A 25,879-nucleotide genomic window follows, 5' to 3' on the forward strand; every position below is an offset into this window, starting at 1 on the left:
AGCCCTGCGCTCCACTTAGCCATTGACAGCATTTATTATATATCATGTAGAAAACAGTCAGAGTATAGCTTGTCGAAAAATTGAAAAATGGTCATAGTATAGCATGTCGAAAAAAAGTCATAGTAATGGTATTTTGGGGTTGAGACTAGCATAGCAGGAGCCGTGAATTGAACCAGCGACCCTCTAATGGAGAGACAGCCCTGCGCTCCACTTAGCCATTGACAGCATTTATTATATATCATATAGAAAACAGTCATAGTATAGCCTGTCGAAAAAAGTCAAAAAACAGCCTCAATATATTATGTCGAAAACAGTCATAGTATAGCCTGTCGAAAGCAGTCATAGTATAGCCTGTCGAAAAAAGTGAAAAACGGTCATAGTATAGTATGTCGAAAAACGGTCATAGTATAGCATGTCGAAAAAAGTAAAAAAACAGTCATAGTATAGCCTGTCGAAAGCAGTCATAGTATAGCCTGTCGAAAAAATTGAAAAACGGTCATAGTATAGTATGTCGAAAAAATTGAAAAAAGGTCATAGTATAGCATGTCAAAAAGAAGTCATAGTAATGGTATTTTGGGGTTGAGACTAGCATAGCAGGAGTCAGGGATTGAACTGACGACCCTCTGATTGAAAGGCAGCCCTGCACTCCACTTAGCCACGGACAGCAATTGAGAACCACTGTCATAGTATCTCTATAAAAAGTCATATTATATATCATGTAGAAAACAGTCATAGTATAGCCTGTCGAAAAAAGTGAAAAACGGTCATAGTATAGTATGTCGAAAAAATTGAAAAACGGTCATAGTATAGCATGTCGAAAAAATTCAAAAAACAGCCATCGTATATTATGTCGAAAACAGTCATAGTATAGCCTGTCGAAAAAAGTCATAGTATAGCCTGTCGAAAAAATTGAAAAACGGTCATAGTATAGTATGTCGAAAAAATTGAAAAACGGTCATAGTATAGCATGTCGAAAAAAGTCAAAAAACAGTCATAGTATATTATGTCGAAAACAGTCATAGTATAGCCTGTCGAAAGCAGTCATAGTATAGCCTGTCGAAAAAAGTGAAAAACGGTCATAGTATAGTATGTCGAAAAAAGTGAAAAACGGTCATAGTATAGCATGTCAAAAAAAATCAAAAAACAGTCATAGTATATTATGTCGAAAACAGTCATAGTATAGCCTGTCGAAAGCAGTCATAGTATAGCCTGTCGAAAAAAGTGAAAAACGGTCATCGTATAGTATGTCTAAAAAAAGTCATAGTAATGGTATTATGGGGTTGAGACTAGCATAGCAGGAGCCGGGAATTGAACCAGTAACTCTCTAATGGAGAAACAGCCCTGCGCTCCACTTAGCCATTGACAGCATTTATTATATATCATGTAGAAAACAGTACATAGTATAGCTTGTCGAAAAATTTAAAAACGGTCATAGTATAGCATGTCGAAAAAAGTGAAAAACAGTCATAGTATAGCATGTCGAAAAAAGTCAAAAAACAGTCATAGTATATTATGTCAAAAACAGTCATAGTATATTATGTCGAAAACAGTCATAGTATAGCCTGTCGAAAAAAGTGAAAAACGGTCATAGTATAGCATGTCGAAAAAAGTCAAAAAACAGTCATAGTATATTATGTCAAAAACAGTCATAGTATAGCCTGTCGAAAGCAGTCATAGTATAGCCTGTCAAAAAAAGTGAAAAACGGTCATAGTATAGTATGTCGAAAAAATTGAAAAACGGTCATAGTATAGCATGTCGAAAAAATTCAAAAAACAGCAATCGTATATTATGTCGAAAACAGTCATAGTATAGCCTGTCGAAAAAAGTCATAGTATAGCCTGTCGAAAAAATTGAAAAACGGTCATAGTATAGTATGTCGAAAAAATTGAAAAACGGTCATAGTATAGCATGTCGAAAAAAAGTCATAGTAATGGTATTTTGGGGTTGAGACTGGCATAGCAGGAGTCAGGGATTGAACCGACGACCCTCTGATTGAAAGGCAGCCCTGCACTCCACTTAGCCACGGACAGCAATTGAGAACCACTGTCATAGTATCTCTATAAAAAGTCATATTATATATCATGTAGAAAACAGTCATAGTATAGCCTGTCGAAAAAATTGAAAAACGGTCATAGTATAGCATGTCGAAAAAATTCAAAAAACAGCCATTGTATATTATGTCGAAAACAGTCATAGTATAGCCTGTCGAAAAAAGTCATAGTATAGCCTGTCGAAAACAGTCATAGTATAGCCTGTCGAAAAAAATGAAAAACAGTCATAATATATTATGTCGAAAACAGTAATAGTATAGCCTGTCGAAAACAGTCATAGTATAGCATGTCGAAAAAAATGAAAAACGGTCATAGTATAGTATGTCGAAAAAAAGTCATAGTAATAGTATTTTGGGGTTGAGACTAGCATAGCAGGAGCTGGGAATTGAACCAGCAACCCTCTAATGGAGAGACAGCCCTGCGCTCCACTTAGCCATTGACAGCATTTATTATATATCATGTAGAAAACAGTCAGAGTATAGCTTGTCGAAAAATTGAAAAATGGTCATAGTATAGCATGTCGAAAAAAGTGAAAAACGGTCATAGTATAGCATGTCAAAAAAAGTCAAAAAACAGTCATTGTATATTATGTCGAAAGCAGTCATAGTATATTATGTCGAAAACAGTCATAGTATAGCCTGTCGAAAAAAGTGAAAAACGGTCATAGTATAGTATGTTGAAAAAAGTGAAAAACGGTCATAGTATAGCATGTCGAAAAAAGTCAAAAAACAGTCATAGTATATTATGTCAAAAACAGTCATAGTATATTATGTCGAAAACAGTCATAGTATAGCCTGTCGAAAAAAGTGAAAAACGGTCATAGTATAGCATGTCGAAAAAAGTCAAAAAACAGCCTCAATATATTATGTCGAAAACAGTTATAGTATAGCCTGTCGAAAGCAGTCATAGTATAGCCTGTGCTATACTATGACGTGACGTCACACTAATGACTAGCGACTGACGTGACAAAATGTCAACATTTACTTACAGCTTCACACCCAGAAGCTGACAGCGGTCTCCTGCACAACAGTCCAGTTTTGTTTGATCAGGGTATGTTTACCATTGATATGAAACAAACTTCAAGGACCGCCTTTCCCTCTCCCTGATCATTGCAAAAATCAGACACACCCCGTCTCAAAACAATGTAGAAAAATTTGTCCGTGCACTTTCTACTTGCAGGCTAGATTATTCAAGTCCTTATTATCCGGCTCCTCTACTCTTTTAAGACTCGCCAGTTGATCCAGAATGCTGCAGCATGTGTACTAAATATAAACTAGGAAAATAAGTCATATTTCTACCATATTATCTTCTCTGCACTGGCTCCCTGTAAAATCCCCTAAATTGTCAGGTACCATCATATCTATGAGAGTTCATAGTACTTTATGACTTACCTAAGATAAGATAGAACTGACAACTCATCACATTCTAACCAATCACTAGAGAACAACATATCTGCTTGAATCTAATGTCATTTTATGTCGACAGGTGTTGTGCAATGACAACATACTTTGTGCCTGCCTCCCCTGACCGCACGTCCTCGATCAGAGTGTCCTTCACCTTTGGGACCAATGTGGTCAGCAAGTTTTTCAAACTTTGGTGATTTTCAACTGGCGTTGTATCGTTGCAATGAGAGCTTGCTGTGGCAACAATCCAGTGCCAGTTGAAAATTGACAAAGTTTCCCTTTAAGGACTACATTCAAAATATTACCATGGAGCATTTCAATTTATTTATTAAGGCAAATTAATTGGAACAAATATATTTTACAAATTCAGATGACAAAATATATTGTTAATCAGTTCAACATTCATAGAAGTCACACTGATCACATGTGAAGAAAGACTCACTTATTTACAGCATCATCTGTTAAAATCAAGGACGTTTTCTGTTAAAATACACAATTTGTAAAAATGAATGACTAATTATCTTCAAGATTCAAGATGTGAATGTGTTTTGACTAAACCAGTAAAATAAATACTTGGCTATTCAAGGTATTTCATCATCAATATTGCCATGAAGCAGACCTGCTGATGAATTGCATGTAGTCCAACCCTATTTGTAAGTTCTAGCCATAATCATGCAGCTCGACTTCCCTGTACTTGACTTTGTCACATATCAGCACTATTGTATATATTTGTCGAGCAATCTTGCTTAAATGAATCATGAAAATTACAAATTTTGTATCATCCTGCTGAGGGTTGCAACTAATGTTGCACTGAAAAAGGAGTGATCTACATTTCCATTTTGACAACGGCTTCTTTGTCCTGGAGTTTATACGAGTTTGTCTGAAACGAGTGAAATAAATGGAAGTCCTATTAAGTCTGCTCTCCGTTTCTGGTTAATTAATTGCTGCATGTCACAAAAACATAGTAGTCCATGATTGATTTGATGACAGTTTCACATAAAGAAGAAGCTTCTTGCATGTGTGGATAGATTATTAGTGTTAAATCTCTCAATGATTGTGGACATTGTGAACATTGTCTGCCATTAGTGTGATTTCTGATGAAGACGGACATCATTGTGACTTGAGGGCCTGCAGCACTGACTGTGGTACTCTGCTAACATAGTACTCGTGGTTTCGGAGTGTTGCAAGAACGCCGGCCGAATTCATGTGCTTGACGTTAGCGTCATAGCAGTATGCATTGCCATGCATGTCAGTCAGTTTACCTGCACAAGGAAAAGGAATAGAAAAGGGAAAATAAACATTTTAAGCAGTAATTCAAAGACTAGTAAACTATGCATTTTGTAAAATGTAATGCTTGAATTGTAACCTAAAAGGTGCATGCCTACAAACTATACTGCTAGTTTGTCTTAAAAACCTTTTATTTATAGTTTGTGCACACGTGTTTGCATTTTCAAACATCCTCTGCTGCTACAGAATTGATGGTTTTTTACCTCCAACAGCATGCAGAATGGCTTCAGGAGCGCAGGTGTCCCACTTCTTGCACCCTGGACTGGCGAAGACATAAGCAGAAGCCTTTCCTTCAACAAGCTGGATTATCTGCAGAGAGATGATTTGATAAACAAATATTCTTTACACATCAACAGGCTCTTTTACACATGCACTGGTAGTGTAATAGCTATAAAAACATCTTAATTCTGGTCATGAGTCGCCAGGCTACCAGACAACTTTGGTTAACTGTTTGGGATTAATGACAAAACTAAGGCCTCTAGCTACAGCCTACAATGATTTATGGATGTGCACAACCACTCTACAATGTTTGTGGCTACTAAAAAACACGAGGAGTCCATAAAGGAGAAGATTGGCAGTATCTGCCAGCCATTTTAGTTTGTGTGGGTCACATTTGGTAACCGATTTATGTCACAAAAAGACAATGTTTAATGTCACAAAACACAGGACCCTGCTTTTACTGACACATACTGTTCTTAAAAAGACATTCCTTTGATGGCAGATGTTAGGAATAGTAAAGGCTTGAAATAATTCCAGATCAGGGTCAGAAACATGACTAGGCTTGCTCTACGTCCACCTCACCTTGTTCCCAGCACCACCAACTCGTACCACCTCATGAGGCTCCATGGCGTCTACACAGTCCGTTACCAGCTTGTTGCTGTGTGAACGTGTGGTGGTGACAATGCGTCTGTCTCCCGGAACTTCCCGCAGCTGAAATCCAAAGGAACCCAGTCCCGGCATTCCCCACATGGTTCTTCCTAAAACTGCTCCTGCTCCAAGCTGACAAGGAAACTTTGAATTAACCAGAGTTACAGCTGTTAGGACACGGCTACATGATCGTTTAGTGTGGTCCGTACCTCGTAGTTGTAGAAAGGCTGGTTGATGACACCTGCAATTGCTCTACCTCCATATGCAATACCAATAAGCACCGTCACATTATCCAGGAGCCCTTCAATCAGAAAATAGCAGGATGTTAGCTAAAAGACACTTGAAGCCACCAATTTGAATGCACTTTAAATCATAAGCATACATTTGTGATGTGGTCAGTTACATATAGGTGTCTTTATGGAAATTGCATGCTGGACAGAAAGGAAAGGACGGTAAGTTGTAGTGAAGCGTCCTTGTTTGTGCAGAACAATAAATATTAAAACACTGCCAGGGTTAATCTTTCTATCAGTTTTCCATACAAAGAGCTGTGCTGTAAGGCTGAGAGGTGTCCGACCCTTTGCTCGGTATCTGGGCCTCGGTTTGGTGAAGGAGACACCTTGACGCTGGGGTCAGCAGAGAGAGAAAGTGAGAAAGAGAGAAAGTGAGAAAGAGTGAGACAGAAAGAGAAACGGATAGACAGCAGAAGCAGGGACACACAAAGTAGTGAAAGAACAAAGTAAAATGTGACAGTGACGCTCTGAGAGCCAAGAGCCAGAAAGCAGTTGCTACTTTGAACATTTTTGTTGTACATGTAGCGACTGCATGTGCCCTTAAATGCCTTCAATACGAGCTGGTGGAGTCATTTTAGTGCTAAATGTATTTGTTCAGTGAGTTTCTGGACCAAGAACTGGATAACTCACAGAATGTCTCCGCCCAAGAAGTATATTTGAAGAGCCTACCTTCAGTGTATTCCTTTGTGCCGTCGAGAGGATCAACCCACACAACTAGCTGAGATTAGATTAAGAAAGAAACACTCAGAAGAAGTTCATTTATGTATTAATACAACTGTACTGCACCTGTTTTTAACAATTATGATACATAGAAAATACAATTGTATTCTATTTCTTGACCTAATAACTTAAAATTATAGATTTATTGGCGGTTACCTCCTCCTCTTTGAGATCGCTATATTCTTCTGGACATTTCTTCTGAAGGATTTCCTCTGAGAAGCCGCTCTCAATGAGATCTTCCTTTATCTCCTCAGCTGGGAGCTCCTAATAAACAAGTCATACACAATAGTCTGTCTTTCACTCTCCTATAAAGCTTAAGACTGAAATACCCTTGCATGGTTGGGTGTCCATGGACCTCATATAACCAATACACTAAACAAATGTGCCATCTCCTCACCTCCTCTCCGATGATGGTGATTTTAGGGAAACGTCTGGACAGTGACGCACAAATGCTCTGCTGTGCTAGTCTGTCTGCCAGTGTCTGCAGATCATTAGCTCCAGTCTGTGCACGGAAACAGGAATCAAGAAAGGTTCAAACAATTCATCTCAGTCTGTTCCCTGCATTATATATAAATGGCCCAAGATTTCCACAGCAAATGTGTCCATCTGGGACACGCTGTTTGCAACTTTAACTTGCTCCGATATAAGTACCAAAAAATACATTGATCCCACCTTTTCCACAATGCCAAGTTCTCCACTGTGAAGGACCTTCCTCACAATGGCCCCGGCCTTTTCAGCCACAGTGTGGGCAGAGGCCACCAGCCGCATGAGCACAGCAGGACTTCCTGACATTGCTGATTGACAGAGCAGACACATTCAAAATCATGACCAACAACTAACGTACATCTAGAGCCTTTTTGATTAATAATACAATTGAGATAATGACCATACACCATGTCCAAAATAATCAGGACATCCTCAAAAAAATGTATCTTTGGCCCCTCTTGCAATTTGTCATAAAACGTCAAAATCTTCCTTTTCAGTGAATATCTTACAAAGAGTGGACAATTAATAGCAAGTGGAAACGACTGGATTCACCTGATCACGCAACAAAATTTAATTTGTTATGAGCTGGTATTTTCTGCTTTTATATACAGCGTCTGTGTTTGATTTATATCTATTTCAGAGCAATTAGGCTAGCTAGCTAGCGTTAACTAAAATGAGCAGCACACCTCTGCACTTCCGGCTATTTAGCTAACATGCTAGTGTTGATAGCTAGTACAATCGGAGGTATTAATTCAACAATATTAATACATATGCAGTAGAAAGGTAGTGGGGGTGATGTTGGGTGAATACTTACTGATGATAACACCGAGAAGAAGCCACTAAACAGTTTTCACTGATACAGGAAGAGCAATGCCTTTGAACCAAAGAGCCAAAAATAATGTGCCAAGATAGTTACCAGACCACTCAAGAGACAAATAGTGGGCTATCGCAAGCTAGCAAGCTTGTCATGACATTCAATAACAGACATGCCAACTAATTATGCTCTTGACACGCACAGTGAGAACCCTTACACAAAACTGAACGTGTGTCTCTCTTTTTGGTTCTTGCTAAACAGAGAAACGATCAAATCTACCTTGGAATGGTCTAACGGCTTTTCAGCAAATGCGGAAGTAAATAGGAGTGAACGCTCTAGCTTTGTCCGTAAAAATTGTTCTCTGTGTGCAAATAGTCATATGCTGCGTTCACGAAAACTCGGAGCGCGAAAACCTCCAACATCCTGCCACACCTGCTGGAAATAAGTATACCACTCAAGTTCCTACTTGTAAACTTGGGGCAAATCCATCTACCCTGACTTAACGAAAAAGCAGTTATCACACAACAATATATTTTGTTGTTAATATAATTATTAATGGTAAATACAACCAAGTAGACTTGCCAGCATATAAATAAAATATGACTTGCTTTTAGTAGAACCTGTTCTGCATGTAAATTGAATAATGATGGGATCCCCCATTTTATTAGTAGCTGGTTATGGTAAACAATCTCTGAACGTTATCTTATCTGGACAAGTATTATTCAGAGTTTAATTTTGTGTACACCAGCCAAAGAAAACTCTGTTTGTGATGAACAGCCATGGTTTTGTTTACGTTTTGCAATCGGTGCGTTTGTAATATCAAGGCCTAGAGACAACATGCAACACAGCTTGATACATCAGAATCTTTTATTAAACTTGAAAAGCCATTTATTTGAAGATAGGAACATTTGTTCTCATATAAATTTCAAAGCAGCTTACCCTTTAGTCTTTTAGCACATATGACTAAGGATGAGCCACTGTTTCTCCCCAGTTCACTCACTACCATTCCCACATTTCTATAAATTCAAACAATTAAAACTTGTGCACCGAGTGTTAGTTATTTGATGTGGCATAGTCCTCTTTCACGACCTGAAGTGAAGCCACTATCAAACTGCTTTAAGGAACAGAAACATGAATAAACCTGGAAGCAGACCAATCTTAATTTAATTAGTAATACAGAAATATTAATTAATATCATTACTGTAAGTCCCTGTATATTCCTGCAAAAAAAATATTTTTTTTGTAAGGACAAAATAATTTGATTATTTAATATAAATGTGCAAATCAGAAGTGTCTGTAACCCATCTCTCCCTCCAGCTGCTCTGCAGTGAGAGTGCCCAGCAGAGGCTGACAGTCTGGATTGAAGACAGAATAAGCGCTCAGCTCTCCAGGCTCACGGGCAGCTGGGCTACGGAGTCCCTCATAGAGCCAGAAGAAGAGGGAGATGACAAAGAAGGGCAGGCCAAACTCTATTTCAACAAACAGACCCAGCAGCACCAGCCACAGCAGCACTTTGAGCAAAGTGAGGTTTGAGAAGACGAATTGTTTTGAAGCCAGCCATCTTCCCAGAGCGCTGTCCAGCATCCAGTCACTACGGTCCTGTAAAGGAGACGCAACAGGAGGTTCAATATGTTCAATGTATTTCAACATCACAGGTATACTGCTTACAGTGGGTCTGGGCACAAAACAGGCCTCTCTCTGCTGGAGATGTTAGGAGACTGTAGGCATGTTCAGTTAAGATGGGAGGAGTTGTTATTTGCTGGTGTACTGTAGAATAATACACTTCAGACTCGTTCAAACTACAACCATTATAGACAAGACAAGAGGGAAGGTCAGGCCAGGAGTATCATGGAGTGTTAATTATAATTTACCATAATATATTATTTTACATTTTTCATAATGTATTTTTTTAGTTCTAGTGAGTACTTGTAGACATTAGCATTTGAAGAGATTCTTGTGAAATATTATGTTACAAGTAGGGCTGAAACAGTAACTTACTGATTTGATTTCACATTCACAGCTTCTCAAATGTGAAGATGTTCTGCTTTTCTATGTGTTTATATTACTTTAAAGTTAATACGTTTGGGTTTTGGTCAGACAAAAAAATTGTGTTTGAGTAATTATAAGGGCATTTTTCAATATTTTCTTACATTTTATAGAAAAATTATACATCAATTAACAAATATAGTAATGGATTGATTAATCAATGGCAACATTATTGCTTAATTAGTTGTATCCTTAGTTACGTGTGTCTGTGTTTAACTTTGCAAGGATATTTGTTTCACTATTGTAGATCCATAAATAAAATACAGATTCATCTTAAATTGGTAAAATCCAGCTGCAGTGAACACTAGCAATAAGTGATACATAATAATTCAGAAAACATTTCATCAGAAAGTTAATGAAGCTGTGAGCTGATTCAGTCAGTCACACCATAAACAAGTGACGTCTCACCTTTACTGGAGAGGTCTGACTCGAAGCTCTGATGTTTTCTGTCTCTTGAATCTGTTGACTGTCGGTTGTTTTTGTTGTTGTTGTTGTTGTTGTTGTTTTAGCATCAATCTGAGCAGCTGTGTCCGCTGCTGTCTGCGCTATACACTGCGGACCAGTACTCTCATCCTTTTTCACCGTATTTTCAGCCTGTCGTCTGGCTCTGAACTCTGACAGTCTCTGCTCCATCGACACGGACGTTACAAAGTGTACGTGGCAAAAGAGACGCTGGCACCACTCACTTCAAAACCTCTGGATTTCACCGTTGCTTCAATAAATTGTAATGTCAAATACAATCACGTCCGCTGTCAATCACTTCCTCTTCGACTTTAACAACATTTTGGTGAGATTTCATCATGCTACTTAGCTTATCGAGGCATTTGTTTACATTTTACTTCCGCGCCTACCAAAAAGAAGGATGTGATGTCGCAAAGAGCTGTCAATTGTCGTAAAAGGCTTCGTTTTCCTGCTACTTTTCACAAGTATGCTACAAGCTAGGTTTTTTCATTTGTGGTGAAATCCCCAAACTCTACATTTCATTGATCTGTGGATCAGTTCAGGTATATGTTTTTCAGCTGTCGGTAACCTTAGCCAAGCTAGCGTTGTCTTGTATTACATTTAAAGCTATCGATAGGGAGAAAGTAAACGGACGAAGAAGCAATGTCCAAACTGTTCTTTATGTTGTCATTGTGGAAGACTAGTCAACGTTAGTTAGCTCTGCTGACTTTAGTGAGACTTAAACTGTATGGAGATACTCATCTTACAGTAGGTTGACTTCTCGCATTTTGTGACCATTAAGCAAACGCGTAACGTTACCTAAGACAACACTGTCTCACAGCAGTGTTCATAGATCTACCGTCAGATATAACGTTAGCTAACCTGGACAGTTATTGGTACATGCTCAAATATATCAGGATGATTTTTTTGTCATCTCGTGTACAAAACATCTAAGTAGGGTTGCTAACAGGTATTTTGTATTTGTATTAATAGATCAAAGTATCAGAACATTGTGCAAGATGTGTATTAATAGTTATCAGAGCGTATTCAGGTGGCATATTTTGTGTCCAAAACCCAAAAATATATTCAGTTGACAATGATGTATGTCAGAAACAAATCATCACTGTATTAGAGCAGGTTTATACATGAAAAATGAATTAATAATCAAATTCAACATAGTTACAGATTAATTTTCTGTTGATCGATTGGTCAAGTACTCACTTAGGTTCTACGACTAAGGTTATTTTCTTTTCTTTAACTGACACAGGAGGAGGTATTGCTGCGCCGGGATTACTTCAGTATTTAATTGAGTCTAAAACAGTAAAACCGTCGTCTTTCTTCCCCGTACATCTTTTCTCTCCAGACATGGCCTCAGCTCCAGCACAGCAGCCTACCCTCACCGTTGAGCAGACCAGAGGTGAGAAGAACAGATTATGATCGTATAAGTTTACATTTTCTAGCTCTTATGGTCTGTCTTATGTGCCCCACATCATTATTGCTGACACTTTCAGATCTGTCTACTCTACATTCAAACAGAAGCTGAAAGTTTACTTGTATTTCCAAGATCCTGTCTTTATCTACTTCATACAAAAAGTACTTGCATCACAGTTACATACACATGCTGTAGAAGCAGAGCAACTACTGATGTTTTGTTTGTCTCTTCCGCAGTGGTACTGAGCGAGGTGATCCAGGCCTTCTCGGCACCAGAAAATACTGCAAGGATGGAGGAGGCTCGGGAAAGTGCCTGCAACGACATGGGCAAGATGTTGCAGCTTGTGCTCCCTGTGGCCACCCAGATTCAACAAGAGGTTATCAAAGCGTATGGCTTCAACAATGAGGGAGAGGGTAAGCGTAAGGCAGCATCTTTCATTCAGATATACACACACACACACACACACCATACAGATGTACTCCATGCATTGGAGCATTGGACCAAGCAACAGAGTAAACTCTTAACACAAAGATAATTCATAAATTCAGAGCCAAAGCATCATTCTGTGAAAGGAAATATTGTACAACTGGATTGAACTTCTAGGAACTCTACAGAGCAGAATGCATCATGTTATTCACTAGAACTCCAGAATATTTTCTCATGTGAATATATATATATGCAGATATTTCGGTACTGTACTCCTTGACCTTATGTACCTCAGGGTAGATGACACATGTTATCACATCGATCTGCTCCACTTTCAGGTGTCCTAAAATTTGCCAGATTGGTGAAGATGTATGAAACCCAGGACCCTGAAATTGCAGCCATGTCTGTTAAGCTGAAGTCTCTCCTCCTGCCGCCACTGTCAACACCACCTATAGGAGGTGCCATCCCAGCTTCATAGGACTTCTTTACATTCATTGGTCAACTGCAAGGTTACTTTCATCTAATTCTTTTGTTCAACATGAACATTCTGTAATTCCAAGATCTTGTCTGTCATATACTCTTCCTGAGAAATAATGGGACAAAATATAGTTTCAAACTCAATACACTACTACGTTCCAACAAAGATACAACTTGCCTTATCTGCATTAAGGTTTAATTTAAAACATCCTTGCAAAATTTTGTTAAATTATTGCCTTTAAAATGTTCCAGTATTTATTTGTTACATGTTGCATTATGACAATTTTCTTATGTCATTGAACCTTAAACATTTCCTTTTAATGCCATCTTGTTTGAAATCATTTTAATTATACCATTTTTATATGCTGTCAAATGTATCAAATGTCATTCTTCTGTTGTATATTAAAAGGTTTTCTGTGAATCTGTGTCTGGTATTTATAGAGAAAATGTGTGCGGGAAACAACTTCCATATACATAACTTTATTACTGCAATAAGGCATTTGGCAACAACATAGTCATATGATTACCATGTTTTTGAAAAATACTGAAGCGCTTACATACATTTACATATACATATACATTTCCTGACGGATACTGTAGTGTTTAAGGTTAAAACATCACCAGTCCAACAATTAAAATCTGAGTTCATGTCTGCCCCCTTTCTTTGCTTTCTGGGTTTTAGTTTGGGTGCATGCAGACATGATACTGTATAACAGCAGGAGAGGTTCATGATAAAACTATTAGTCAAGATAAATAAAACTTTAAAAGTGCTCCAGATTCTGAAATCATCCACATAAAAATACAGCGCAAATTTACATTAATCATAAAGTGCTCATTAATTTCTAAAAGGCAAATCGTGCAAAACCAGTGCACCCAGCACCCGGAAACAAACGTGACAGTGATTGTTGAGCATGTGTTTATAATCTGACAAATCCTTTAGTGTCTTGTGCATCATCACCCAGCAACTATTTGGATCTTAATAAATGGTATGTAGAAAAATAGAAATACTCCAAGGTTTAGTTTCTGTGTGAAGGACGTTGTATAGATACATATCATAAAGTTTAATATTGCTGACATTTAAAATCCTGGCTGCTCCAATATATTATGAGCGGAACTCCCTCTTGTGGTGAACAGTGTTTTCAGTCCTTGACTCACAATGATGGAAAAGAACCAGGATGAAGAGCGACACAAGAGAAAATGACGTCACATCTCAAAGTGACGGAAAATGCTTTCGACGTAACCCAGGACCTGCTGCCAGTCCGGTCCATCTGCCTTCAGCATCTCCTCCGAAGTCTGTCACACAGTAAACACGTAAAGATAAGATTACACAACCAGTGGACACAGCTGGTTTAAGTTGCACAATTTGACATTTTACAAAAAAGTCTGATGTATTGACTAAAGTGTCTCACCAGTGTGGTTGTGATTCCCACTATCTCTCCTGTCTTAAAAGCAAGGTCCAGATTTTCCTTCTGTAAAAAACATTTGAGTCAGAAGCAGCTTTTACATTATCAGGTACATTTTTTTACAGACGTTATTAATGATGTTCTGGTCCTTCGAACTTTGTTGTCGTTGATAAAGTGATTGTTTTTTTTGTTCTTTCACAGTCAGAGTTAATGATCCAACACACCTGGAATGACTTTCATTTTGACTTGATCAATAACCTGTCTGCCTGGTTTTATGAGTTGAGAGATTATCAGTATTTGTTCCTGGATACCCAATATGTGTTTCTTCCTTTCTATCTCTGTAAAGGCTTTTAAGACTTGTGCTTTAGTCCAAAAGTCTTTGAAAATGAAATAACTGAAACATAATCTGCTCATTGCATGCGTTTGCTTTTGTTTTGAGAATCAACAGCATTAGTTTTACCTTGTCTGCCGGGTTGAGGGTGTCGTACGGGATGTGAGTTGGCAAATATGTGTGATAAATGGCGCAGAACGCCAAACCGTCATCCCAGCTGCTGCTGAAGTTTGTGATCTCAATATTCTGCCAGAAAACATACTTGATCAAGACACATTTTTACAAGTTATATCATATTTTTGTTGCCCACCCTGAATTCCTCTTAATTTCACCGATTGTGACGAATTTAAAAATATTTCAAAAACAGTTACATCGTCCTTTCTAACCTTATAACCTTGGGTACGACTCTGGCACCAGCGCAGCAGAGAGTTTCTTCTGGAGCCGCCATGACGCCTCAGCAGAGCACTGAAACCATCTTGAGGTCTGAGAGGGCAAGAAAAGCTTTCAAAGCATAACTTCATTTGTTACTTACCTTTACAGTAAGAAGTATAATCACACAGAATGAGATCAAGGAGAAAACAAGCTTTTTCTGCAGATTCAGATTCATTTGACTCATTCAAGCAAACATTTATCAGCCTTTCCGTTTCCTTTACACAGAGACTTCAGTGTCTGTTGCGATGTCAGTATCAACAAAGAAAAGGGCTCTAATAGTTAGTTACTTGATGGAATCTGAGCTTTGGTCCTCATCCTGTTTTCCTGCAAAACATAAATGCAGTCACAGTCACACAACTGTACACTTACTAAGCTGTCTAAAAGAACATAAAGTGCGGTTTGGTGGGTTTAAAGCTCACCTGTGTGAAAGCTGGACCAGCTGTCCTGCCGCTGTAAAATGCGGTCCATCCTTCTCTGCTTTGGTGGCTCTTCTTTCTGGAAAGTTTAGAAACAGATTCTTCATATGCCTAGTGTGATCCAACAGTAATATAAGTGTTTCCCACCTCCCTAATCACTCAAATATCCATCCATATAATTATGATAGGTTAAAGAACATTTAATATAAATTCAACGAGTGTGGTACCTTGCATAGCGGCAGGGTTGTGCTCGTGTTTTTTGAGGTCCCATTTTCACTTGAGGCGTCAGTTGGGAGCGGGAGACGAGAGAGACTCCTAAAAGACAGTTTTTGCATGTTTTATAACACTGTCTTCTGTTAACAAGGGTGGATGTGTTGCGAGAGTTCATGCAGACTTACCAAGACCTTTCAGATAGCATCACAATCCTCCTTGGGTCTCTCCCATCTTTCTTCTTCTCCAGCATGGCCAAACTACGAAGGTATCCCGTCGCCACCCCTTTCCCTGTCAGCTGCATGCTCACTGATCCATTTGCCTCCTCGGGGTCATGACCCACAACATGAGCATCCACCTCTTGATTTGTTTCATTCTCCTTTTCAACATTTTTAACTTCAGTGTCGGTTCCAACTTGCCTGGGTTTTTCCTCCACAACTTCCTGTATTTCCTCCCCATGCGCCTCCTCAGAGTCTCGTCGCTCTGCCCGTTCATCACATTCTGTTGTATCTTTCACCTTGCAGGCGTCCCTCAGAGCGTCCAGCTCGGCTCGCTCCTGCTGCCGCTGCAGGGCGAGTTCAGTAAGTTTGCAGCAGACGTCTCTGTGCTCGGCCCTCAGACTCTCCAGCTCTCCCTCCTTATCCTGCTCTCTGCTGAGGGCATGGGCCAGCTGCTCCTCCACGGCCCTGTGGCTCTTCTGGAACAAACCCAGAGCTTGTTCCGACTCGACCCGCAACCGGTCGGCCACAGACACCGCGACCTGCAGGTCACACTGGAACTGATGCCACTCCAACCTCTCTGTCTGTCATGTAGGACAAAAGAAATGGAAAAGAAACCATGAAATCTGAATTTAAAAGCTGCTTGTTCTTGATATGGCTCTTAAGTGTCCGCTAGAGAATAAAGCAGAATAAAACTAGTGAGTTTTGGGACATTTTTAGGGCCTACGGTTGTCATGGGACTTGCAGCTTCAACTCACCCTCAGTGTCTCCCTAAGTGTGTCCACCTCCTCAACCAGCTCATCTCTCTCTGTGATCAAGCGCCTGAGCAGCTCTGAAAAACAAGTTGAACAAAGAAAAGCACATACGCTTGAGTGAAAGTAAATTCAAAAGTCTGACAACAGGTCATTCATTCATTATTTACTCAAGAGCAACACACTTTCATAAAATGTTTAATAAAACAAGAAAAGGACAGGACTACATTAATGATAGTTCAGTTTGTTTCATACCAGAGACCATTAATAGTATTATTACCTGTCTTTGAAAAGTCAAACCTTTTGCCCTGAGAACAGCCTGGACTCTATAGTGAATTAAAAGTAAGTGAAAGTTCTATGAATAGCCAGTTAAATGAATATGCTTTTTTTTTTTTTTTTTTGCCTATAAAAGGGCACTTCATCGATTTTGCACAAGAAGTTTAGTTTACTTTCCATGGTTCTACTCTCACCCTGTTAAAACAGGGGCAGGCTTTCTTCTGTGGCTCTGGACGAGCTTTCTAAAGTCTGATAAAGTAAAACTTATGACGTCATTGGTTTGGACTAAAACAATTTGAACAAAATCTTGGATTTCCAAGGGAGAGACATATAGGGTTGAAAAGACGGTAAAGCAAAAGATACTATTGTTGCATTGCATCATGGGAAATTGTGTTTTTGGCGCTTGACCCTCACTAGTGACTAAAAGTCAGGATATCTCGACCTCCGACATTTCCAATTTGGCCACGCAAATACTACTCCTCCTACCTTGTCCGTTTACTTAATTCAGTGATGCAAAAATACATGAAAAAGCAAAAGAAAGCACAGCTACAGTTTTAGGCAAGTTATCTGTAAGTAGGTAGGTAGAAACGAGTCATAATTGTTAATACAACAAAGTACTTGTGATACTTGTGAAGGCAGAGACATATTTTGCAATTTTTCCCCCTGATCCAGACAGTTTTCTGAAAAGGTTCTCCGTTAAACATTTAGAGCTTTAATATCGCAGCAAACAACTATTTGCTAAGTAAAGAGACAGTGGAGTAATGTCTACCTGAGCAGAGAATGAAGTCACTCTCCCTCTGTGTGTTGTCATCTAAGCTTTTTAATGCACGCTAGTGCATGTGAGCGTGCCCAACTGGTTAGCTCACGGCCGCTGCTGTGCACTGCTCTCATACAGCTGTTACAGCTGATATTGCCGTCCTGACCAATGACTGCGACACCCGCCCTCTGGTTCCCCTCAGTTAAACGTTGTTAGCTCTGCCAGCAGCGTTTACACTGTAAGCTGCAAGCCAGCTCAGTTGTCGCCATGTTGAGAACCGTCGAGAGGCAACACAAATGCTCTCACTCCCACATTTAGCACCTTTAAAGCTTGGGTTGGTAATGTTCTTCATAAATCTTTTTTGTTGAATTTGTTGAAAATTCTGTTTTCATCCCGACAGCAATCAATGAATCAAATACTCTGACAAAAAAAAGAAAATAATCTGGTTTCTTTGACTGTCGCAGGACGGTCAGAAGCCTGTTTCAATCAGCCCGAATGTAATGATTGGACGGGCTGCCTGTCTGTCTACCGACACGTATTCTACCTGTGTACTCATTGCTCGTTAACAGAGTATGCCACAAGCTGCTAGCTTGACAGCTGTGACTTCTAACACTAGTCATGTTTGTGGTTTACCTTCATTATGATCATTTGGGGGCAGTGGCTTTGAAGAGAGACCTGAAGGGACGGGCTGTCAGTGTTGCTGACTTGGCAACTTTCATGCCAGATTTAGCAACTTTTGTAGCTACTGCTGCTAGTTTCATTAGAAAACAATAGGCAACACTGAGCTGGATTCATCAGTTTGATACTTTTTTAAATCTAGCTTACTCTTTCTAGTTTCTCAACATTATCAACCCTAGCTTTAAAGTATATTTAAGAAGAAAAAAAAACAGTGAAGGTGGAGGACTTACCTACTGCTCCTGTGGTTACATCAGCATTGAGGGTCAGGCCTAGTGAAGCGCTGTAGTGCTCCATCAGACTGAGTAAAACCAGGGTCATCTCCTCTCCGACTCTCTCTTCTGCAGCCTGCGGCTCCAGTCCACTATCCCGCTCCTGCCAGCTCTGCTCTGAAGGCGATCCACTGGGTGGAGGCAGGAACGGCAGGCTGACCGGACTGTCCGCTGCCTTCCCATGCATCACTGCTGCATCGCTCACATTCGTCTCCGAGGTGACGCTGTCTACGCTTATCACAGCCCATTCTGAGGGAGCAGACAGTTTCTGTGTCCAGTCTGCAAGTGGAGAGGAGATGGAGGGGGTGGTGGTGCCGGTTGGTGAAGGCGTCTCTGCCTTACTGGAGGAAGCTGCAGAGGATAAGGCCATGGTAGTCAGCTCTGCCTCTGAGGGCGTGGTAGGAGGCGTGTGGAAGAAATCTAAAGGAGAACCTAAGAGGGGGGAAATGTAAAACTGATGGAGAGCACAAAAAAAAGAGCATCGGAGAGATAAATAAAAGAGGATAATATGACGTCCTGAGCTTTAAAATCATCTAATAGAAGACAAATGTGCTGAATGCAAAGCCCCCCCCTCTTCTTTTACTCAATGAAGATTTAAGCACTGCTCCCTTATTTACTGTCCTGGGCTGACTGATGCAGCAAAAAATCCTCCGCTGCCAATATCTTGGCAGGCAAACACTCACACACTGTTCCCCCATGTGGCAAGATCCAGAGGAGAGGAGATTTTACCCTGCTCTACAGTCTAACAGCTGCTCTCACTGCCACCACGAGGTGATTACATCCATCATCAGTGCTGCCAGTATTCTGCATAAACCATGCACAACATGTTTTCAAGGAGAGTGATTTTTATTGATTTTTTTTTTTTTTTTTTTTTTTTTTAAACAGTTTGGCTTTTTTCTGTCATGAAGCCTCTAAAGTGTCACCTGTCACTGAAAAATAACGTTAGAGCTTTGTGATTTCTCTATGATGCTGATAGTATGCCGTCTATGGTGTGCATTGGTTATAAAAGGATTACGGCAGGCTACAGGGATCTCCACCTCCTTCGACTCAGATCCCCATGCTTCCCCTCCTTGCCCTTGTGTTGTGCTGCAGGATTCTGCAGACTCATCATTTCCTTGGCAGCAGCATGATGTAGTCTGCTCGGCTACAGCAGGGGAGCTATTCTCATCCTCTGGCCTGAGCCTGCATACTGACAGCCATGAGAGGGAAACAAGGAGCAGCATTTTAAACAGCTGTAAGTGAGAATTAAACAGACTGAATGTCTTAAGGTAGTAAACAGTGCAGGACTGCACAGGGTAATGGCACACATTAGCCAAATGAAAAGCTGGTCAGTGGTGCTTTGTCACGGGAGAGGCTTAAAGATCTGACATTGCCACATCCAACTTTCACTGAATCCTTTAGGATACAGTTTGTATTTAACTGCATAGTTCCGATTCATCACTTCCTGCGTGCCAAGAGATGTTTCTGTGTTTCATGTAGTTCTCATCAGAATTTCATTTAGACATATCGGGTACATCTCCAGTGTTTATCAGTGGAAATGTGATGCACACCTCTACAGCAGCCCCACGTTGTGATTTAGCCTTAAATACAGTTAGTGTATACAGCTACTTTCTCATATCAGTGATTATGAGATCAGTATTATTATAGTGGCATACTGAAATTCAGAACATGATTTTTGCTGCCATTGCACTACAAGCGTGTGCTTTTGGTAAACAAATATAAGGATATGATGGATTAGGGGGATGTAATGAAACATCACTGCGCTTACCCTTGTTTTTGTGCTAAAGCCAGTAAAATGTGCAGTTACACCTGGAATAAACTTAAATATTGTTTTGAACTTATCCTTAGTATGTTTTCTGCATATTTATTGTTTTGTATTGCAGAAGGTTAACAAATACAAACGTCTCAGCTGATACCTTACTCAGTGCAAAGGCTCTTGCTACTCTTTAGCAACACAAAAGAATAAAAACTTCAGAAGACAATTTTTTTTTTGTTCCCATTGCAAACCAGTTTATTTTCACTTGTTGTCTTGGAACCAGGAAGACAATAGTCTAAAAATAGTCCGGCTTACAGTATAATGACCAGAAAAAAGAAAACAAACGTGTCAAAGAACTGACCAGGGGTCACTCAAAAACATCAGTATTCTCAATCACCTATACTCTGAAAATATATATTTTTTGAATTTAGAGATAAAAATCAGCCACTGTTTGTGTTGATTGCCTCTGTCTTCATGTACCTGTAGTGCCATGGCTGTCTCTGCCAGTCTGGTTACCCATGATCCAGCAGAAGTGGGTATCTGGATAGGCTACCTCAGTGTCCTTCACTGCGTCCTCCGTTTTGTGAGGCCCACTGCTGTCTGGACAGGAGGGAATAAATATAAATCTTTCAGGAGAATGAATCACGGGCTGATCTCTTGATTAGCAGAACGAAATAAGAGCAACATGTGAAGAAAAGAACCTTACAAGGACTTTTTGAAGGGAAATGTTTTGAGCAGAATCTTTGGAGGTGGGAACCCAAACATTTCCCCTAACATGACACTGGGGTTCACAAAACACACCAATGTCTTTGGATAATACATCAGTCACTGTGACACCTGCCTGCAGTTTTTCTTGACCATCTCCAAATAGCTAAGAACGAAAAGCTGCAAATTATACAGCTTTTACACACATTTGACACAAAGGCAATTCACTTCCTGTTGCTCAACAAAGAACCACAGTTGCGTTAAATGAATAACATCCTTTCTAACAACGTATACAACGGCTCCTCCGCAGTGTTGTGGAGCTCACCTGGTCGATGCTTAACGAATAATGAATCAAACTCTATTTGATAATCTAGCGATTTAAGGTTGCAGTGGAAAAAAAGAAGGCCACATTAAACGGCACAACTATCCTCAGTCAGTTGTTGTTATCCTCAGGGGAATTTGACGTGCACATGATTTACTATGAGGCACAAATGAGTCACACTGCTGACTGCTGGCCTCCGCAGATCATTTCACTGAGTATTGTGGTGTTAAGCTATAACTCTAAAACCAGGGAGTTTGTTATCAAATCAAAAAGGTGTCGCCAAGTGAATTGTACGCCGTATTAACGAGTCATTTCTATCAATTTGTAAAATGTCTTAACAATTCGCTGTGCTACATGCGCCCGCTTCTAAGGAGCCACGCAACATTAAACTGTCCGGTTGGTGAATGAAGTTTGGAGTCACGCCTCCCCCCCTCAAAAAAAACAAACAAAAGAAATCCGTATCTGGCAGATGTTGTGACATACGTTGCATCCGACCAAGGACACAGCACACACCGTCACCCTCCAGTTCCATTCATCCTACCTGCTCAGCCTGCCAGCTGGACGGCGTCCAGTTCGGTTCCCCGGCTGTCCGGCCGGCGGGTTTCTTCTCGGGGTGTCTCGACCCTCTCTGTCGGCGTTTTCTGCGTCCCGTTTCCCAAATCTACCGAAGGACACTGTTCGAGTTACTTGCAATCATGTTTTCCCGATATCCCATGTTCACCACACAGCTACAGAGCGGCAGCCACCATCTATAACTTGGGTCCAATTCCCGATAATATCTAACTCCGCTTCGCCTTTAAATCCAATGCGACAAAAAGAAAAGGAGGCAGAAACAAACTGGTTGCGCAGCAGCTGTACGTTGGATCGACGACATGAGTGTTGTTAATGGCATCATTTAAAGCAATGTTTGAAGACGTTTTAGCAACGATTCATAACACCAAATAACGTGAATCAAGCCGAGTCTATATTTAACAAAATGTTGTGCTGCTGTGAAAACAAGCGGAGGGGAAGCAGCGCAGGGAGGTAGTTACACCTGCTGGCGGCTAATTACCTTTAAATGCAGGTGAGGTGGCACGCAGGTGATAGGCTGCAGCTTCACCCGGTCTGGAGGTGTGTTACGCCTCCTAGCAGCTGTCATCTAGCTCACAAGATGTGAATAAAAAACAGACAAACAGGTGAAGTAATATTTATATGTATCATACAAATACAAACATTTAAAAACATAGAAACATATATATCATTTAAATACCAATAACATGAACAATATAACAAAAGTTATCAAATTAAAATGATTCAGTGAAAACGACTTTGTCAAAGACTATGATGTGTGTTTGTTTCAGCAACATGGAGAGAGCTAGAGCTAGTCCTGGTTTAAACATTTCAGCACAACGGAGAAGGACGGAGCGAGTCTCTCGACTATTATCATGCAGTTCTTAATTCTAATGTGAATACGTTTGAAAGTTTCAGGACCATGGACAGAGCACAGAGAAGAAGATTATCTCTGGCGCCCTCCAGTGACAAAACTCGGTACTGACAGGAATAATCAAAGGGGCAATAACATCTGGATTTATACTTAAATGTTTCATTTAAAAATAGATGAATACAAGAAACATTAAGTCATTAACATAATCAGAATTGTATGTTATATTTCAATTGCTTTGCCCAAAATTTATATCAAACAGTTGGTTTAATGCATACCATTTAGTGTAGTGACTTGTTGGAAGGCTGAATGAAGTTTACTTTGTTTAAGTACGCATTGTGAGGCTTCACAAATGTTTACTTTTTCCTTCCTCTTTGACTGGTTTCCCTATGGGTCTATGGGGAGTAGTGTCACGGTGTTTTTTTGCGGATAAGAAATAACACTTGATCAAGAAAAATTGAGTTGTGTTGTTCCATGTATAATAGCAGTGTTTTCCTATTTATGCGAAAACATTCAACACATGCTGCAATGTCTCAGACTTTTATTGTTTGTACTACATTCCAGACATCAATCCTTTTCCTTCAATATAACAAAAATCTACTTGCAGAGATTTTTGACTGAGCAGTGAACACTTCATATGTGTTGTCTGGTTGCCACGGTATCATTATGAGGGCAGATTGATTTGCACTGTGTAAAATGCATTTGTCTCAGCGGTGTGAGCAAAGGTTAAGAGATGCAGGCAGTTTTTTGCTTTTGGCTGTTTTCTGCACTATACCCCGCGATTTCTCAGTGACCTCTTGCTCCTGTACGCCACGCTGAAGTTTCTTAGCATCATAAATCAATCTCACACTAATCCCACTCACTTTAATTACCATAAATATGGTAACCAAGCTTAAGGCACTTTAAAACAAAACTATCAAGCAAGATTAGGGTGGGTAGGAGGAGGAACCTTTGTTTACTTTTTATTCCTTGTTTTGCTGTAAAGCACTTTCTATAGGTAAGGAAAAGTCTCCCTGTCCACCATCTCCCTCTCTCTCTCAGTGTCCTTGTCCACCCTCTCCCTCTCCACCCTGTCCAGCCCTTCCCCCACAGCTCTCCCTCCCCTCTCCATGCCCCGTCTTACCCTATCTGGCTCCCCTTTCCCGTAACGAGGTCCTCAACCTTGTTACATCTAACCGCCCCACCACGTGCTCCCTTGACCCGATCCCTTCCCCTCTTCTTCAGTCTATTGCAACTGAACTCCTTCCTTTCCTCACCCACCTCAGGAACACAACTTCTGAAGAAACCACCGCTTGACCCCTCTGATGTCAAGAACTTCAGACCGGTTTCTCTTCTACCCTTTCTATCCAAAACACTTGAACATGCTGTCTTTAATCAACTGTCTTTCTATGTCCACCAGAACACCCTCACCAGTCCTGGTTCAAAGTGGGTCACTCAACAGAGACAGCCCTCCTTGCGGTGACAGAGTCGCTTCACGCTGCGAGAGCAAACTCTCTCTCCTCTGCCCTGATTCTCCTGGACCTGTCTGCGGTGTTTGACACTGTGAACCACCAGATCCTCTTCTCCACCCTCGAGGGGATGGGCGTCTCAGGCTCTGTACTTTCCCTGTTTGCATCCTACCTGACAGGTCAATCCTACCAGGATGACATGGAGGGGGGCCGTGTTGGAACCACGCATGCTGACTACGGGGGTTCCACAAGGTTCAGTCCTGGGCCCCCTTCTCTTCTCGCTCTACACAACATCTCTGGGTTCTGTTATTCGTTCGCTTGACTTCTCTTACCATTGTTATGCTGATGACACCCAGCTGGTCTTGTCATTTCCCCCGGTGACACCCAAGTTGAGACACGCAAACTGACATCTCAAAGTGGATGACGACACACTACCTCAAGCTCAACCTAGACAAAACCGAGCTACTGTTACTCCCGGGGAAGGGTTGCCCGCACCGGGACCTGTCCATCACCATTTATGATACCGTGGTGACGCCGACTCGGACTGCGAGGAACCTGGGTGTGACCCTGGATGACCAACTGTTGTTCTCAGCAAACATTTCATCCATTACACACTCCTGCAGATTCCTGCTCTACAACATCAGGAGGATTCGCCACTTCCTCACTGATGAGACGGCGCAGGTTCTCATCCAGGCTCTTGTCATCTCCCGCCTGGACTACTGCAACTCTCTACTAGCCGGAGCCCCGGCGTCGGCCATCAGACCTCTGGAGTTTGTCCAGAATGCTGCAGCTTGCCTGGTGTTCAATCACCCCAAGTTCTCCCACACAACTTCCCTCCTCCGTTCTCTACATTGGCTCCCTGTAAGAGCTCATCCAGTATAAAACTCTGGTGCTAGCCTACAGGGCAGTGAAAGGAACAGCTCCTTCCTATCTCCAGGCCACGGTCAAGCCCTACACCCCCGCCCGACCACTTCCCTCTGCTGCCTCGGGGCGATTGGTTGCCCTGTCGCTAAGAGGTCCCTGCGGCCGATCGACCCGGTCACGGCTGTTTTCTGTCCTGGCCCCACAGTGGTGGAATGAACTCCCCACTGACGTCAGGACAGCAGAGTCGCTGCCCATCTTTCATCAGGCTGAAAACTCACCTCTTCAGGAAGTGCTACCCTGAGCCTTCCACTTAGCACTTATTGTATTCATACTAGTTTGTTGCACTTTTTGTTTTTGTTTGTTTCTGCACTGTACTTTGGCTCTGGGTTATGCTCTTAGATGCTTGTTTAGAAAAGGAGATGTACTTATGACTTCTGGTGACTAGTAGTTCTCTTGAATATCTATGTTGAATAAACTTATTTCTAAATTGCTTTGGATAAAAGCGTCTGCTAAATGACTGTAATGTAATGTGATGTACAACATAAATAAAGTTATTATGTTCAATATTGAATAATAATAAAATAAAATGTGTTTTTCAAGTTTAGCTCATAAGTGTAGGTCTGAAGTAAACTAATACATGCAATAATGTAATATTTACTACATCTGATTTATAGCCGTCACGATCAGATAATGCACTATTTGCACTCTTATTCACCGGCAATTCAACCGCTATTCACTTTGAATTACGTGCGTCACGTTTAGCCTGTCTAATGTAAGCTTGCATCGATTGAATTGAATGTTTTTTACATTTTTTAATTTTTTCTGTTTAATTTTGTATGTTAGGTTGTTGAGAAGTTACGTGTTACATTATGTCTATTATA

The 25,879-nt window shown here is 40.6% G+C and overlaps 4 protein-coding genes across 5 annotated transcripts; 1 reads left to right on the plus strand and 3 right to left on the minus strand.

Moving 5' to 3' along the window:
• Nucleotides 1-3,764: 3,764 nt before the first annotated feature.
• Nucleotides 3,765-8,155, minus strand: bpnt1 (bisphosphate nucleotidase 1). Its single transcript, XM_068708358.1, has 9 exons — nt 7,920-8,155; nt 7,292-7,413; nt 7,017-7,121; nt 6,776-6,883; nt 6,569-6,617; nt 5,819-5,910; nt 5,544-5,741; nt 4,946-5,051; nt 3,765-4,717 (listed from the first exon to the last, which is right to left on the minus strand). Exons 2-9 carry the CDS (start codon nt 7,409-7,411, stop codon nt 4,566-4,568), a joined length of 930 nt encoding a protein of 309 aa, XP_068564459.1. The 5' UTR covers nt 7,412-7,413; nt 7,920-8,155; the 3' UTR covers nt 3,765-4,565.
• A 613-nt stretch (nt 8,156-8,768) lies between these two features.
• saysd1 (SAYSVFN motif domain containing 1) lies at nt 8,769-10,828 on the minus strand. The gene is made up of 2 exons (XM_068708361.1): nt 10,374-10,828; nt 8,769-9,518 (listed from the first exon to the last, which is right to left on the minus strand). The coding sequence occupies exons 1-2, from the start codon at nt 10,596-10,598 to the stop codon at nt 9,204-9,206; spliced, it is 540 nt and encodes a 179-aa protein (XP_068564462.1). The 5' UTR covers nt 10,599-10,828; the 3' UTR covers nt 8,769-9,203.
• A 26-nt stretch (nt 10,829-10,854) lies between these two features.
• grcc10 (gene rich cluster, C10 gene) lies at nt 10,855-13,143 on the plus strand. The gene is made up of 4 exons (XM_068708362.1): nt 10,855-10,969; nt 11,770-11,823; nt 12,075-12,251; nt 12,603-13,143. Exons 2-4 carry the CDS (start codon nt 11,772-11,774, stop codon nt 12,740-12,742), a joined length of 369 nt encoding a protein of 122 aa, XP_068564463.1. The 5' UTR covers nt 10,855-10,969; nt 11,770-11,771; the 3' UTR covers nt 12,743-13,143.
• On the minus strand, nt 13,137-22,206 carry LOC137870899 (cytospin-A-like). Of its 2 annotated transcripts, none has more exons than XM_068708360.1 (12): nt 21,808-22,206; nt 20,720-20,839; nt 18,445-18,915; nt 16,510-16,583; nt 15,722-16,335; nt 15,551-15,638; nt 15,327-15,402; nt 15,195-15,231; nt 14,862-14,958; nt 14,605-14,721; nt 14,151-14,210; nt 13,137-14,034 (listed from the first exon to the last, which is right to left on the minus strand). In XM_068708360.1, exons 2-12 carry the CDS (start codon nt 20,757-20,759, stop codon nt 13,945-13,947), a joined length of 1,764 nt encoding a protein of 587 aa, XP_068564461.1. In that variant the 5' UTR covers nt 20,760-20,839; nt 21,808-22,206; the 3' UTR covers nt 13,137-13,944. The 2 variants fall into 2 exon arrangements, with proteins under 2 accessions (XP_068564461.1, XP_068564460.1); XM_068708359.1 differs by having other exon boundaries at nt 14,862-14,976.
• Nucleotides 22,207-25,879: the final 3,673 nt, after the last annotated feature.

The sequence above is a fragment of the Cebidichthys violaceus genome, unplaced genomic scaffold, assembly GCF_023349555.1.
Source record: "Cebidichthys violaceus isolate CVI_PGR_0920_01 unplaced genomic scaffold, fCebVio1.0.p SCAF_14, whole genome shotgun sequence".
NCBI lineage: Eukaryota > Metazoa > Chordata > Actinopteri > Perciformes > Stichaeidae > Cebidichthys > Cebidichthys violaceus.

Bases quoted from the DNA above. Each gene is read 5' to 3' on its own strand.
- bpnt1 (XM_068708358.1), bottom strand. From the start codon at position 7,411: ATGTCAGGAAGTCCTGCTGTGCTCATGCGGCTGGTGGCCTCTGCCCAC. The intron at 5,911-6,568 runs GTAGGCTCTTCA...TTCTGATTGAAG, and splicing joins CACAAAGGAATACACTGAAG to GGCTCCTGGATAATGTGACG. The intron at 5,742-5,818 runs GTACGGACCACA...TTTCCTTGTCAG, and splicing joins AGCCTTTCTACAACTACGAG to CTTGGAGCAGGAGCAGTTTT.
- saysd1 (XM_068708361.1), bottom strand. From the start codon at position 10,598: ATGGAGCAGAGACTGTCAGAGTTCAGAGCCAGACGACAGGCTGAAAAT. The intron at 9,519-10,373 runs GTGAGACGTCAC...TCTCCTTTACAG, and splicing joins GTCAGACCTCTCCAGTAAAG to GACCGTAGTGACTGGATGCT.
- grcc10 (XM_068708362.1), top strand. From the start codon at position 11,772: ATGGCCTCAGCTCCAGCACAGCAGCCTACCCTCACCGTTGAGCAGACC. The intron at 11,824-12,074 runs GTGAGAAGAACA...TCTCTTCCGCAG, and splicing joins CACCGTTGAGCAGACCAGAG to TGGTACTGAGCGAGGTGATC. The intron at 12,252-12,602 runs GTAAGCGTAAGG...CTCCACTTTCAG, and splicing joins CTTCAACAATGAGGGAGAGG to GTGTCCTAAAATTTGCCAGA.
- LOC137870899 (XM_068708359.1), bottom strand. From the start codon at position 20,759: ATGGGTAACCAGACTGGCAGAGACAGCCATGGCACTACAG. The intron at 15,403-15,550 runs GTACCACACTCG...TAAACTTTCCAG, and splicing joins CAACCCTGCCGCTATGCAAG to AAAGAAGAGCCACCAAAGCA. The intron at 14,035-14,150 runs GTGAGACACTTT...ACTGTGTGACAG, and splicing joins TGGGAATCACAACCACACTG to ACTTCGGAGGAGATGCTGAA.